Source organism: Ictalurus furcatus, chromosome 14 (genome assembly GCF_023375685.1).
Source record: "Ictalurus furcatus strain D&B chromosome 14, Billie_1.0, whole genome shotgun sequence".
In the NCBI taxonomy this organism is placed as follows: Eukaryota; Metazoa; Chordata; class Actinopteri; order Siluriformes; family Ictaluridae; genus Ictalurus; species Ictalurus furcatus.
In genome coordinates, this window is record NC_071268.1 from 21080180 (window position 1) to 21095993 (window position 15814).

Genomic DNA, 15814 nt, shown 5'->3' on the forward strand with positions numbered 1-15814 from the left:
TAATACGGCAGACATAGAACAGGCTGTTGCGGTTTGTCTGCTGTTTGCTGATTTGTTCTTCTTATTAGGCAATGTTTGTGTGGGTTTCATTTGGATTTGGACAGCAGCCCTGCAGCAGAGAATGATGTACAATCCATGGAAAAGCTGCTAGCTCCTTGATAATACTCCTTCCTCTTTCAGGACTGCCAACTAAGCCACCAGAGCAAGCAAAAGCCTCTTTGGATTCATAACAGCACCTGAGCATGTTGCTTCATTGGGCTCCTTTCAGAATTTCATCGACTCATTAGCCATCTGCCTGAGTGATTGATTTGACACAAGACAGTGGACATGATCCATCCATCCATTTTAGATACCACTTATCCTGCACAGGGTTGTGTGGGAGCCTGGAGCCTATCCCAGGGAACAAGGCAGGGGACACCCTGGAGTGCCAACCCATCTCAGAGCACAACTGCACACACTACAGACAATTTGGAAATGCCAATCAACCTACAATGCATGTGTTTGGACTGGTGGAGGAAACCGGAGTACACCCTAAAGCACAGGAGAACGTACAAACACAGTCACAGGGTGGAGGCAGGATTTGAACCACCAACCCCGGAGGTGCAAGGTAAACGTGCTAACCACTAAACCACCACGCTCCCTGGACATGATCCGATCTGATGTCAACCTGGAAATTGTTCTTCCAAGGACATTTGGTCCAGAAGAGAAGGTTAACCAACATGAGTCTAGATAAACCAGAGTACACAAGACTCTCAGAGCTGTAAGGTGATACCCCCCCCCACAAACCAGCCTGGCTATTCAAGTGTTTCCACACCATACACAAACCAGCCTGACACCCAAAAGGTTGGTGCAATGCCTGGCACCTCCAGTAACCCAGAACACTTAGTGTTCTCCCTGGGACACCTTCTTACATTAGGCCCTTGGACTTGTCCACACATTACCTCCAAACTCTAAACACTACTTTACATTCCCACTTTGTGCAACCTGGCAGACAGTTTCAATTTAAGGAAACAATCAGACAAGTCAAACAGAAAAAAATGTGTGTTGGTTCTCAGTTTTTCATTTTGATATATCCACAAAAAAAATCGATATATTCATGTGCACACCAGTGCTCTCCAACTCTCACCTCATATGACTGGAATTGAACTGGCCTATAGTGACTAATAGCACTGAATCATGTTAGGCTTCAAGGGGTGAAATTGATTGTAAGCTGGTTTCTATTTATTTTATGCTGCCCTGTAAATAATGTAATGTAAAATATAAATTTGATATAAAAATACCCTTGGAGTAAAGTTTGTGTAAAATCCTTTTAAGACAGTCACTTATAGACCCAAGGTCTAGTAATTAGTAATATTTTTGTTTTCAGGAAAATGTTCTATTGTGTTTTCTAAAACCAGGTTTCCAGAACAATCAGAAAAAAACATTAACAGAATTCAAGCACAAGAAAAACAGTAGTGATTATAAAGGTACAGTACTGATCTATAATGGGAGACAGACCGAGGACAAAATGATGAGACTAAGTACTATAAATCAGATAGATGTCAAACATGTACGTGTGTTCAAGTACACAACAGCGCAATTAAATTGTATACAAAAGCTTTATGAGTGACACATATATTCTAGATAAGGTGATGTTTAATAAAATAAATTGTTGACAAGTGCAGCATACATGTCAAAAAAAGGATACATTCTTTTATAAGTTTATGCCAGTTTTTAATAGAGAGACTTTGTCACTCACCCAGCACGTTGTCAAAATGTTATACAGTCTTTTGATCTTTTTGTTTAAGAGTATTACAAGTGCCCAAAATATTTAGAAAAGGGATTTACCATAACATCAGCCGAGCTCATTTTCATAATATAAATAATATTGTGAGAAACCAATTTTCTGCTCAATGCCCCAATAAATACATATGCACATACACTATATGGCCAAAGGTTTGTACACACCTGACCATCACACCCATACGTATGTGGTTCTTCCCCAAACTGCTGCCACAAAATTGGAAGCACACAGTTGTCTAGGATGTCTTTGTATCCTTTAGCATTACAATTTCCCTTCACTGGAACTAAGAGGTGCAAACATGTTCCAGCATCACAATGTCCCTGTGCACAAAGTGAGGTCTAGGAAGACATGTTTTGCCGAGGTTGGAGTGGATGAACTCGAGTGTCCTGCACAGATCCCTGACCTCAACCCCACTGAACACCTTTGAGATGAACTGGAATGCTGACTTCACCCCAGACCTCGTCTCTCAACATTACTGCCTGACCTCAATAATGCTCTTGTGGCTGAATGGGCAAAAATCCCCACAGCCACGCTCCAGAATCGTGTGAAAATCCTTTTCAGAAGAGATAACAGTAAAGAGGGGACTAAATCTGGAATGGGATGTTTAACAAGCACATATGGGTGTGCTGTCAGGTGTCCAGGAACATGTAGTGAGCCATATAGTGGATGCATAATGTTACTGCTGTACATCAGACTTTAACAGAAGAGTTGAGGTGTGTCAAACACCGGGACACCAGTAGGGGGACTCAGTTTGCTCTCTCTCTCTCTCTCTCTCCTGGTCTCTCCTCTTGGATTAGGGTAGGGAACGATTCAGCAAACTGCTCTGCTTCAGTCCACATTCCCACGTGTGTAGAGCAGTCTAGTTTCTGTTGCGGATAACACATTCTGCCATTGGAGGGGTTTATTATTATTATTATTATTATTATTATTATTATTATTATTATAATTATTATTATTAGTTTTTATTATTATTATTATAGTTTAGTGCCTCGAAGCTGATGTTGCCCTGATGCGGTGCTCAACAGCTCGGGATGTATAAGGCTGCACTGCGTTAAACCACACGGACCGCTGCTTCTGCGCAAAACGCCTCATTTTTTGGGAAGAGAAATAAAAACATGGACTAAATTCCATCCACCATGGCTTTATTACAGTTCCTGGTTGCGTTCGGACTACTTTTCGTCTCCTTAGGTAGGTAGACATGGTGTTAATGTGCGTTTTGTGGCGAGACAAGTGATGCTCATAGGCTATCCAAAAGGTAGCCACAAAGGAACTTCATTCAAACGGAGCTTTCTAGTAGTTCTTTGAGGAAATCCACTATTTAAGAGCAGTGGTGAGGTGCTGATGTTTTTGTGTTGGGCTTGCAGTTGCAGTTGCAGGGTTTGGTGTGGATCCTGCGCTGCGCATCAGTGTGTTCCAAGATTTCAGCCCTGGAGAGCAGTATGAGGGAGTTTCACAGGTGCAGGGCTTCAGTGATGAGTCCAGAGCCTTCCTGTTTCAAGGTAACACCAAACCTTGTATGCTGTTTCTTTCTTTCTTTCTTTCTTTCTTTCTTTCTTTCTTTCTTTGAGCCTTGAAATATATAGGGATCTACATGCATTACTTAAAGCTTGTTCAAGCTCATTACAATCAATCCATCAGCTAACAAAGGAAACCAAAACATTTTTTTTTTGCACATCTTAAAAATGAGTTACAGCACACAAAACCATGTCCTACAGGCTTCCATAGAGCACTGAACAAGACAGCGGATCTGCTTTTTGAAGCACAATATACTGACAATGCTGTGGTGCATCATCCAATAGTTCTGCTGTTATTTCCATGCTATGATCAAACTTGATTTAAGAACCAAAAAAACAGAACAGAAGAGAAGTGTATATGTAGCAACTCACTTAAGACTTATTTTATTTCTTGTACTATTTTGTTCTTTTAACACAGTGAGTAGTGATGCACTTCCTGGACCTGTTTTAACAGTGCATCACTACACACAGTGTTAAAAGATCGAAGTAGAACAAGAAATAAAATAAGTCTTAAGTGAGTTGATGGAAAAGACAAGGAGGTTGGTTTATCTACCAACACACTTAATAATATTATATTGCTTGTGCTATTTTCAATTCAGTTCAATTCAATTTGATTTGCATGGCGTTTTAACAATGGACATTGTGACAAAGGAGCTTTACAGAAATGTGTACATTCAGGATATACATTTAAAATTTATCCCTAATGAGCAAGCCAGAGGCTGAAGGTGGCAAGGAAACGAAAGGAGGAAGAAACCTTGAGAGGAACCAGACTCAAAAAGGATCCCATCCTCATCTGGGTGACACTGGATGAATTAATTATAAATAATTCCCTTCTTTAACCGTGTGCTACTTGGTCAAAAAGTGCAGTTGTGTAACCAGGAAATTCATAACCAGGAAACTTGAGGACAGAACTGTTCATGGCAGTTGTAGTCCTAAGCCATCATCACAAATCTGTTCATATCACATTTATAAGGCAGTGGTGGCTTAGCGGTTAAGGCTCTGTGTTACTGATCGGACGGTTGTGGGTTCAAGCCCCAGCACTGCCAAGCTGCCACTATTGGCCCTTGGCCAAGGCCCTTAACTCTCTGTGCTCCAGGGGCACTGTATCATGTCTGACCCCAGCTTCCTGACAGGCTGGGGTATGTGAAGAAAAGAATTTCACTGTGTTCTACTATATATGTGGCCAGTAAAAACTCATTATATCAGTTGCAGTTCAAAGTCTTCTTCATGGTTTTTAAGTGGTACCATCCTCAGTATTATGTTCTTTTAACACTATGAGTAGTGATGCACTGTTAAAACATGTCCAGGGATTGCAAAAGGTTTAATTCCAAATAATTGTGGTTTGTATGTTCAAATACTATACTAAAAGTACTATAATTCATACAAGACCATACATATAGTACAAAAAGAACATACTTTGAACAAAATGGTGCTAGTATATGCTCTGTGGAAGCATGTGGGAGAGTTTTGCATCATATCTTACTTTAAATGCAGGCATTTTGCACACACACACACACACACACACACACAAACATCATTTTTAATAAATAATTTTAAGCACATTGGTATGTGGAGAGTTTTTTAAATGATCATTATTCTTTACTATGTCCAGGGTGTCAGACTCCAGTCCTGCAAGGCCATGGCACAGTTTAATATTCTGTCTCATCCAATACACCAGATCCAGATCATATGCTAATGACCAAGACCTTCAGAGGAGAGAAAATAGACATTCCTGTAGGGTTTTGGCCTTTCAGGACTGGCGTCTGACTCCCCTGATTTACACTCTTGCTAAAGCAACAAAAATCAACACAATTTCATTAAGCGGTTATGAATTTATGGAAAAATACCATACAGTCTGTGATATTTTAAACATAAACATATGTATAGTTTTATTTTTATTCGGTCTTTGGATAAGATGAAAACATTGAGCTGCTTTTGGAAATGTCTAACCTGGTTTGAGGACACTTTTAGAGGATCTTGGACATTACAAAACATGCACAGTATCTCATTTTGAGATAGTTATTGCAATACTCTGATTTTGTCTGCCCATAATCATTTCTGTATTAATTTAAATGCATGTTTAGAGTCATTATTTTATTGAAATATTCAGTGGCCATGTCTTAAACTCCAAGACCACAGTGCGTGATTTCAGTTGTAGGCTCAGTGACACTTGGGGAAGTTCAGGCACTGCATTTTGTGATTTGTTGTCTGGAAAGGTTTTTTTTTCATGCTAGTCCTACAAACATCTGACTGTGATGGATATTGGTGTTTCATAGCTGAATTTAAACTTGGCAACCCGAAAAATGCAGTTCTAAAACTGCTGTCCTAGGGCTTTTCCTCCTCACAGTGTTTTAGGAGAACAGTATTGTTTAAGATAATATTTTTATTAGAGGAAAATGAAGCATTTTTCCAGTTGAATTTGAATAATTTTGTGTAATGTTTATTTGATCCAATTATTTTTTGCAGATCTTGAAAGATGCCAATAATTGCGTAGTTTTCTTTCCTGCACCACAATAAATCACATAGCTGGACTGCAAATGTACTGTATGTAACACATCATCAGTATGCTCATTACTGTTTTTTGAGGAGGCTAATATTCTTGCAGCGTGGAGGGACTTGGGCCCTATGGAGCCGCATTCAAACAAAAGACTGTGTTTCTGTGTGACAGGGCAGACACGAGAGAAAAAAAAGCAATATAGTAACATTAACTTTAAAAGAATACACAACAGCCTGTTATGTTATTTTGTGATGTGTATCGCAGTGGCCTATTTATACATGTAGTGCGTCTGATGTCTATTCTTGGTGATGTTCAATAGTAAAGATGAAGATATTTGAGCATTTCTTTAAAAACCCGGTGATAGACCCAGAAAATTGTAAACAAAAAGCTTGGTTACTGTATACCCCCTGTATGATACTCTTTACTAATGTACAGTTCCGCACATTTTTTTTTAAAAGTACACGCATATTTAATTTTCCAGTTGAATAAATGTATTTTACGTCAATGAACAAAGATTATATTGTAGCATTTCACTATTGGAAATGGACTACCTTTCTGTAAATATTCTCTCTTTCTGTCCTTTGTCTTTGCTTCCTTCTCTCTCCTTCTATCTGTATCTCTCCAGCCTTCGCTCGCACCTTTTTTTCATCTTGCTCTGTCTCTCTAGAGCAAGACTCACATACCAACCAGCTCTTACTTCCCACATACAAATACACTAATACACACCACCTACACCTATTCCGCAAAACAAGCTTGATATGTAAATGCACCAACGGGTGTTGCTCTGACTGACATTTAGATAGGCCCGAGGGACTGATGGGATAAAATTAGAGAGCCTCAGCCATGTATACCTCTCCTAATTGGGACAAGTGGAATGAATGCAGGAGGAAAGAAGCTGAACTGAGAGGAGTGTAAACTGTCATGTTGTTAGGACTGTCAGTGTTTGGTTATGTATGAAAAACAGAAGTGCCAAACTGTGGTCAGGGAGGAGGAAAGCCCTAAAGAGATTTATTTTCCTTCTTCTAACACACAAAATCGAGCACAAGGAAAAAGCCTTGCTAATTAGCTGATGAGGTAAATAAACTGTGTTAAGTGAGGTAGAATGTTAAACTCTGCAGTCTGACATCTCTGAATTAAAAGCATCCTCAAATGTCAGATGCTTTATCTGCTGCTTTTTCATTCTGTATTTTGTTGCGCACCAAGGAGCCTCCATATGGACATGTCTTAGTTTTATAAGCTTCACTCCACTGACGTTCAAGAAAACAACTTTCTACAGGATGCTGATTTGCACCATTTGGTCTATATTGTTTCAGGCATATCTGCAGTTGTATCCGATTGTGTACGACAGCCGAAAGCATTGGGCAGTTTTTTTTACACAGTTTATAGTCACACTCTTTTCTTCCTGTAAGTTCTTCGTCCAAGGACAAAGACATCCTCTTTACCCTTACAGGCCATCACAGGACAGTCAGTCAGAGTCTGCTGCTCAAAGTGCCATCCCAGCAGATTTGAAGGTGCCCTTTGGTGTGGGATTCATGATAGTTGCAGCCAAATAGCTGCACTGATAAAGCCGGGGTTTTAAGACTGCAGCAGCAGTCTGAATGCGTGTGATGGCTGGATGGAGTGTCTGCCGAGGGTTTTTCATTTGGATAATCAAGCTGAATATGGCAGTTCCTCCATATGTTACTCATATTGCCCAAGGGAAGGTGTGTGTAATAACAGTTTTTAGCTTTGTAGGCGTCCTTGGAATCTAGGATAAGGGTTGGCATAGATTATGCTGCTCTTTTTCAGTGGATAGTTTAACAGTAACTGACACCTAACTAGTTTGACTGGGAAATCCTTCATATATGTGTATCAGAAGTTTAGTTTAAATAATTCATAATATTAATACTAATACTGTCATTTTTTCCCCATCCAAATAGCACAGAACCCCCCCCATCCCCTCCCCCTTCATTTTCCCAATATATTGAATATTTTATACAGTGGGTTTACATATTTCTAGATTAATTAGCTTCTAGGAACTAGTCAGGTGTTGTATTACTACACCATATGGTTCATAGTTTATTCAAAACACACCTTTAAGAATTAAACAGCACTTTTTACTTTTTTGTGCATACATTTATTCTGTGATTTCTTGCTGTACGCCTTGTTTTCTTGTTTTTAGTTGCATTTAGTTGCCTTTTTGTATGAACTGAAAATGTCAATGAAAGTAATTATTATTGTTGTTGTTGTTGTTGTTCTTCTTCTTCTTCTTCTTATTATTATTATTACAAAAAGAATAACAACTGCAAGATAACTGGATAAGTCTGGGTTACTTTGTAAATACATATCAATACATAATTCTTTACTTTTTTTCATTGCTTTGTTCTAAACCATAAAAGACGTCACCTGTGAATAGGATTAGAATGTCGATTTGTTGTCTAAATCGTAGTTTCCCATGAATCCTATCGATATCCCCTTTGTTGCGTTTCTATGAATTATTCTGCAGATGCTTCCAGATGTCTCAGCTATATTATGGAAAGAAGTCTAAATGGATTTCTTTGTAATACTCTGGATTATGATAGGCTTTAGGAATGTAATTACATCCATAATTATGAAGGAATATTGCTTAAAGCATTGAAACTGCTTTATTTTAGAATTTAGAGTGTCTTGTTTTCTGCTGAGAGAAATGATACGGCCTAACTGATTGACCATATGAGCAGTGAGCGCTGTGAGCTTTTGTCTCTGGCTTTTCTCAGTGGCATATGAAGCATCTCCTATTGAGAGCAGGTGGTCACCTTCTGTAGTCGCTTGCCAATACCTAATCGGCCTGCATCTCGTGCAGTGAAAATATTGATTTAACCTTGGTGTGGCCGACCAGCAAGAGAAAGAGCGTTTCATAGCATGGGCCGTCACAGAAAAGGATTCATCCATCTGTACATCTTCAGTTTCCCTCTTTTTTTGTCATGTTACTGAGATAATTGACCAATCTCTCGGACTGGGAGCGGTTGAAGGGTCTGAAACATATGGGAGGAACTGTTTCTATGGATACAGTCATTTTTGGATGCACTTTGGAAATCCTGAGCAGCTGGACCCCTGTCTCCCCCACTGTCCTCTATTCTTCCTGCTCTCCCCCTGTGAAGACCCTGTGGTTCTGTGTAAACATGAAAGGTTCCTCTTTTTGAAAGCTGAAGATGGTTCTCTAAAGGCAGAAATGCAGGCAGAGTAAAGCCCTGGTGGGATTAAATCGAACAACAGTCCTTGTCTTTGAGTATATTACACACATTCAGTTAACAGTTTGGTCTTTTCTTCAATAATACATAAATAGTATCATTTAATTCTGTTTAAAAGAGTCCCTTCTTTTTCATCTTTCACGCTGAGATGCCTCCTACTACTACTTTGGTCACTATCATAACAGGCAGGAGAGCACCTCCCAATGATCTTGGGTCCATGGATATTAAAGTCAACTGTCACCTAGCTGAACTGTTGTCAGAATGTGTCATTAAAGTGCCAGTAAAGTCTGAAAAATAACTACTATGGTTTCAATTACGATTCATAGACTCCCTCTCCTCAGCTTTAAATCCACTGCTTCTTTTCTTGGCTAGGCAACCTCTCTGTATCTAGAGATTCACTCATGGGTTTTAGCAAAAAAGCATTCCAAAACCCCCAAAATAACTACGGTACTGCTATATTTACCTGTAAATGATTATAAAAGACTATGTTATAGTGTTCAATGTGCTTCAGCCATGCTCTTTAGGCTCAATAGTGCTGAAGACAGTAAATAGTGTTATAAATGTATTGTTTGCTGCTGTTGTGTGGCACAAAGGCTCTTTCTGTTCTCACTTTCTTTCTTTCAGTGCCAGTCTTTTAAATTTTTTTGTATTGTGCGTTATGTTAATTGGATCCCCTCGCCATCTGGAACAGCATGAGTATTACTGAAGAGATGGCGCTGTCATAGTGGGCTGCCTGGATCTCAAAAGTGTGTCACGGCTTCCCTCAGTTGCCACAGTGAACCCTTTGATGTGATCACGTCTGAGGAACCTGATAATTTATTGATGCCTCCATTAGAGTGGCAGTGCCTCTGCTCAGTATTACTGGGAACGAGGCTAAGTTCAGGAGGGAGGCAAGGAAAAACCTAACCAAAATCTCTCTGCTCCCTTCTTGCATGAGAAACCTCTAGCACCTAATCCCATCTGGATGTATTCTGAAGTTCAAGAATTTCATAAAGTGAAAATCAGTAATGTACAAGTGACCGCAAATAAATTACTGCTGCCTTAATGTACAGTCCTTGTAAACCTGAGTCCGCTTATGCACATTGGAATTAATGGAGGAAAAACGGCAATCTGTGTCAGCATGTGGTGTTTGTCCAGTGGTGTTGTCATAAATATATTAAAAAGAGCCGCCTTGATGCCTATGCTATTTTATAAGTTAGTTGTTACTTGTAAGATAGTTATGAAGAAACCTGTAAATAAATAGTTTGTGGCTGGCTTCAGAGACAGCAATTCCGTGTCATTGGGGAAAATAGAATGAATATTCTATGACCACTTCAGACAAAATAAAATAAAAATAATTACATATACCTAATTTCTCCACAAAGCACTTTGTCTCCCTCTTGGTGAGCTCCACTGCCATTATTTTACAGGCAGGCTGATGCATGGGATTATGGGATAGAAGAAGAAGAAGAAGAAGAAGAAGAAGACTTTATTTGTCACATATACACCAATCAGCCATAACATTAAAACCTCTGACAGGTGACGTGAATAGCATTGATTATCTCATTACAATGGCACTTGTCAAGGGTTGGGATATATTAGACAGCAAATTGAAGTTGATGTGTTGGAAGCAGGAAAAATGCAAGGCAAGCTGGCAGAGTCAGTATGATGCTCTGTGCAATGTTCTTCTGGGAAACCTTGGGTCTTGACATTCCTGTGGATGTTACTTTAACACGTACCACCTACCTAAATATTGTTGAAGACCAAGTACACCCCTTCATGGCAACGGTATTCAACAATGGCAGTGGCCTCATTCAGCAGACACTGCCACACTGCAAAATTGTTCAGGAATGGTTTGAGGAACATGTCAAAGAGTTCAAGGTGTTGATTCGGCCTCCAAATTCCCCAGATCTCAATCTGATCAAACATCTGTGGGATGTGCTGGATAAACCAGTCCGATCCATGGAGGCCCCACCTTGTAACCTACAGAACTTACAGGATCTTCTAACATCTTGGTGCCAGACACCACAGCACACCTTCAGAGGTTTTGTGGAATCCATGCCTCAACGGGTCAGAGCTTGACGGTTTTTGCGATACAAGGTGGGCCTACCCAATATTAGGCAGGTGGTTTTAATGTTATGGCTGATATTTTACAGCACAGTGAAATTCTTTTCTTCACATATCCCAGCTTGTTAGGAAGTTAGAAAGGAAGGCTATATGTCAGAGGGCAACATTCCGTGCCTTTTGACATATATTCAGACATTCAGACATGATTTGATGCCTTCTTGTCTCCAAATACAACCTTAAAAGGCACCATGGTTTATGTTTCAGACACAACCATACAGTGCTCTCCACTAATATCGGCACCCTTAGTATATATGAGCAAAGAAGGCTATGAAAAATTGTCTTTATTGTTTAACCTTTTGTGATTTTTTTTAAACAAAAGATCAAAAGGATCAAAAGGTTAAACAATAAAGACAATTTTTCACAGCCTTCTTTGCTCATATTTACCAAGGATTCCAGTTCCAGCTACAAATAACTTTTTAAAAGCAATCAGCATTTCTTTTACCTCATAACCATAAATGCTAATTATTTCCACTGTGAATTAGATTTAGTCAACCATAAATCTTTTCTTAACACACCAAATAAATGCATTTGTGACAATTCGCAAAACATTTAGTGGGTTGAACCCATTTCTAAATATTTTGTTTTATTGTTTAATAGCATGTTTCTACATTTTTTGGTGTTCAAATAGTTTGCATATTCTTTCAATGAATTTTTTTTTTTTTTTTTCTGAAAAACAGCTCAATGAAGAGTCTCTTGTATTTATATTCTGTGGCCCCTACCTCCCAAGTACATTAAAAAATAAATCCATGCTGCATCTTGTTTACCACATACCCGACCTTCATATCTCCCTGATGTTATTTTCGTAGTTTTAAATAATCTGAATCTCTAATACCACTAGATGACCTCTTAAACATATTGTCTGCAGAGACACATTTACTAAAGTTCATGCACACATTTTCCAAGCCGTCTGAATTGAGTCTGTACTTTACCCTAATGTTCCTTGGCTCTTGGCAGGCTACTCCAGGAATGTGAAGGTACCCGAAGAGACGACTCAGACTATGCTGCAGAAGCTGAGAGGCAGAACTGAGTTTACCATGGCTGTGACTCTGAAACAGAAGCTGCTCAACTCTGGAGCCATCTTCTCAATCCACCATGCAGAACAGAGGTAATGCAGGAGCTTCTCACTCCTCAACAAGTAGCAATTATTTATTTAGCTATCAAATAATTATTATCACATACATACATCTGCCAGTTCCACTCCAGGGCAGAAAAATGGCTGGTTAATGTAATGTTTAATATTCTGGTTAAGGAAATGATATTCTTTATTGGCTAGTGTGTATTGTATAGTCTAGAAATGTGAACCTGAAATATGTGTCAGGATAATGTGAGGGTGCGGTATATAATTTATGTATGGAGAACAATACAGCAGGGTTAGAGAGCAAGTCCTCCTATTGAATGCTTCTTAACAATTGAGAAAGCTTATTTCCCATTGTAGAGCAGTATGTAGTACAGTGATTATCTCTCTCTCTTTCTCTCTCTCTCTCTCTCTCTCTCTCTCCCTGCTGTGTTGTTCTCTAGCCTACACTCCTCATCAGGACTTTTCTCTCTGCACAGTGATCATTTTTCTGTACCCAAAAGGCTGATTAGAATTTTTTATTTCCTCCAAGTCTAGGCTAGAATTACCACTCAGCAGACTCTACTCAGGCTTGACACTAGAACACTGTTCTGATCTGACTTTCCTAGTCTGCTAATTCTATTCAAACTCTCCAAAGAGGTGTTCTTTTTTCTAAACTATTAGTTACTGGTATCAAAACCCACATAAATTATGCTACGTGATGATAGAATAAAATGTTTTTCATTAATAACAATATTATATATGGTTAATGTGGGGCAGCATGGTGGTGCAGCGGGTAGTGTTGCTGTCTCACATCTCTAAGGCTCCCAGTTTGTTTCAGAGCTAGGGTTGCTCTTTGTATTAGGTTTTGCACATGGGTTCTCCCCATGTCCACACAGGTTAACTCTGGGTTCTCTGGTTAAGAACACGTGGAGTGCAGATTTGTTTGTGAGATGGACTTGCTTGGATCCATCCAGAGTGTATTCCTGCTTCGTGCCTAGTGTTCCTGGATAAGCACTAGATCCACCATGACCCTGATCAGGATAAAGCAGTTACTGAAGTTGAACGAATGAAGGAACATGTTAACCCTTTCTAGCAGTGCACTGGCATCCTGAAATCGACTTATCAGACATGTTCAATCAGTATAAACCAATGAATTATTTTATTGCTGCAAGTCTGTTATAAGATTAGTCAGGACACTGTTGGGTTTCTGTATGTAGAGTATTGTGACTCTGTGTTTAACTGCTGGTGAGCAGGGATATGGGAAAGGGGCAGGGTGTGAACTCTGTGCTGGACAAACAATTTACACCTCTCCACAACAACATTGGTACATAGATAAAACAGACAGTACAGCTAAACCTTTTTTTTTTTTTTTTAAATTATTATTATAGTATTATTATAGTAAAACACTGTACACAACTGCAACAGTAAAATGATAACATTTAAACCTAGTAGGCTAGGTAAAAAAAAAAAAGAAATACGTATGAAATACTACATACTACACAAGTCCTGAGTGTCTACCATTATATGAGCCATTAACCACCACTACTGTGGAGTGTGACATCACAAATAAATTCAATGCTGAACACGGGCACCCCAAAACAGGCGGAAATGACATTTTATGTCCTCTTTTTTGTGTAAAATGAGTTTAAAAAATTTTTAAAAACTTTTTTCATCTTACGAACAATGCACAAATTATATTTGAGTGTGTTGTATATATTATGTATATCAGTGTGTTGAAATGTTGAAATATAACCCTTTAAAATCCTAGGCCTTAAGATGAATAACTCAATAATAAACTGGGCCTTTAAGAGCGTAAATGCTTGTGAAATGAAGAGTGTTTTTTTTTTTTAAACCAGAAACTGTGTGAATGCTTATTATATGCACTGCTATGAAAAAAAAATAGACTAAGCACTAAGCACAGCTGCAGAATTCGACATGAACAAACAACAGTAGTATAACCTTTATCACTGCTATGCCAGCAGTGCTGCATTCATGGAAGTTAGAAAATAAAGATGTTTAAAAAAGATGGTGTTAAACTACACTTATTACTATAGCACTATTGGATTGTCAAACCTGATTGGTCAGATGTTGAGTAATTATTTTTTATAGTAGCAACTCTGACAGTTGTTCCAGCTGTAGTTCAAATCACAGGTTAAATTTCATGCGCTCCAATCTTATTTCTATAGTTATACAGTGACGTGTATGGCAGATGCTTCACATAATCAAAAATAAATAAATAAATAGATTAAAAAACATTTTGTCCTTTAACAAAGAAATTGTTTATTTAACATTAATCGAAGGAGTCTGTAGTGTCAGCACTTAGCGCTTTGCAGAAGGCTTAGCGCTTTGCAGTTTCTTTGGAACATGACAAGCTGCGTTTTTTTGTCTTATTAACTTCAAGAGAAAGAAGAAAGTGAGGCTGGAGAGCGAATGACTGCTTATACCCGCTTTAACATCAATAACAAACAGGAATGAAATTTACGGTTCAAAGGCATGACGTGTTGTTCATTAATACATTAAAGGAGCCAAACATTACACCACAGCGTAGGTTTTCTTTAACAGCGTGCTTGCTGTGTTTCGTTCCTTTGCTATGCATTGCTGATAAAGCAGGCATAAACGTCCACGACACCCCGTTGCTACACAACGCTAACTCCTGTAGTAATATGTCTCTCTGTAGTCAGATTTAAGCTGGCAGAAAATGCAATGCAAAAAGAAAAATAACTCATTAGATCTGGTGTGTAGATAAATCAACACTCGCCTGTCAGTAATTGGCTTCTCTTGAATAATGCTCTTAAGAGTAGTCTTGAGAGAGAGAGCTAAAAATTGCTGGTCTGCACAGGCAGTGCAGCTGATGACTATGTTGGCAGCTTTTTCCATTAATGTCACTCCTCTTACTGAATCTCAATAGAGCAACTCGGATGTAATGCTGCTGAAGAACAACATGTGAGGCGTTTTTAGAGAATCGATGTGTTTTTCATTCAGCTCACATAAATGCATCTTTTGAGCGTGATAGTGTCAGCAGTTTATTTTATGAAGCTTCGAGTAAATTCTTTTTTTGAAATGTGCACATGTTCAGCTTCACTTAAAAGCTAAAAAGCAGCATAACGTATTAATTCACTTTCACAGCGGTGTCAGTGGTGAGGACTGAAGTCTACCGGCATGGACTGTAAATCTCTTGGGCTGTTATTACACTACATGGCATATCTAGGAAGGAGATAGACACATTTATTGTCATTAAAGGAGAATGTGATGTCCTCCAGCTGCTTGCTGCGCCCCAGGGACACATGTCCAGGCCCCTGCTTCTGCAGATAGCGTAAAATATGCAGCATGCTGTATATTCACTTCCCTACTAGCCTGTCTATGATTTTTATGATTTTGTTATAGTATTTGGCTGTCTGTTTTTGCTTATCTTTCAAATATATATATAGAATTAGAATTGTTTATAATAAATCTCTAACTAAACAATTTAATTCCTGCTCCATACAAGCTCTAAGTATTTACTGACTTTTCAGGAATTTCTGTTTGTAGTCAAATTGTCTCTTACCTTGTCTCTTACAGGACTTACGTTACACACCTCCCTTTTTCTGATCCATCATCAAATATTAAATATCATAAAATTTAAAAGTATTGAAAAACGAGAAAGTTCTT

At 38.7% G+C, this 15814-nt stretch overlaps 1 protein-coding gene across 1 annotated transcript in view; it reads left to right on the forward strand.

Annotated features, from left to right (window-relative positions):
• Nucleotides 1–2773: 2773 nt before the first annotated feature.
• The window catches only part of nell2a (neural EGFL like 2a), an 82343-nt gene continuing 69302 nt past the window's right edge, over nt 2774–15814 (forward strand). Inside the window, exons 1-3 of the mRNA XM_053641460.1 lie at nt 2774–2971; nt 3148–3282; nt 12064–12214. Coding sequence (XP_053497435.1) covers nt 2920–2971; nt 3148–3282; nt 12064–12214 — 338 coding nt within the window. The 5' untranslated portion in view covers nt 2774–2919. The remainder of the gene's footprint in view (nt 2972–3147; nt 3283–12063; nt 12215–15814) is intronic.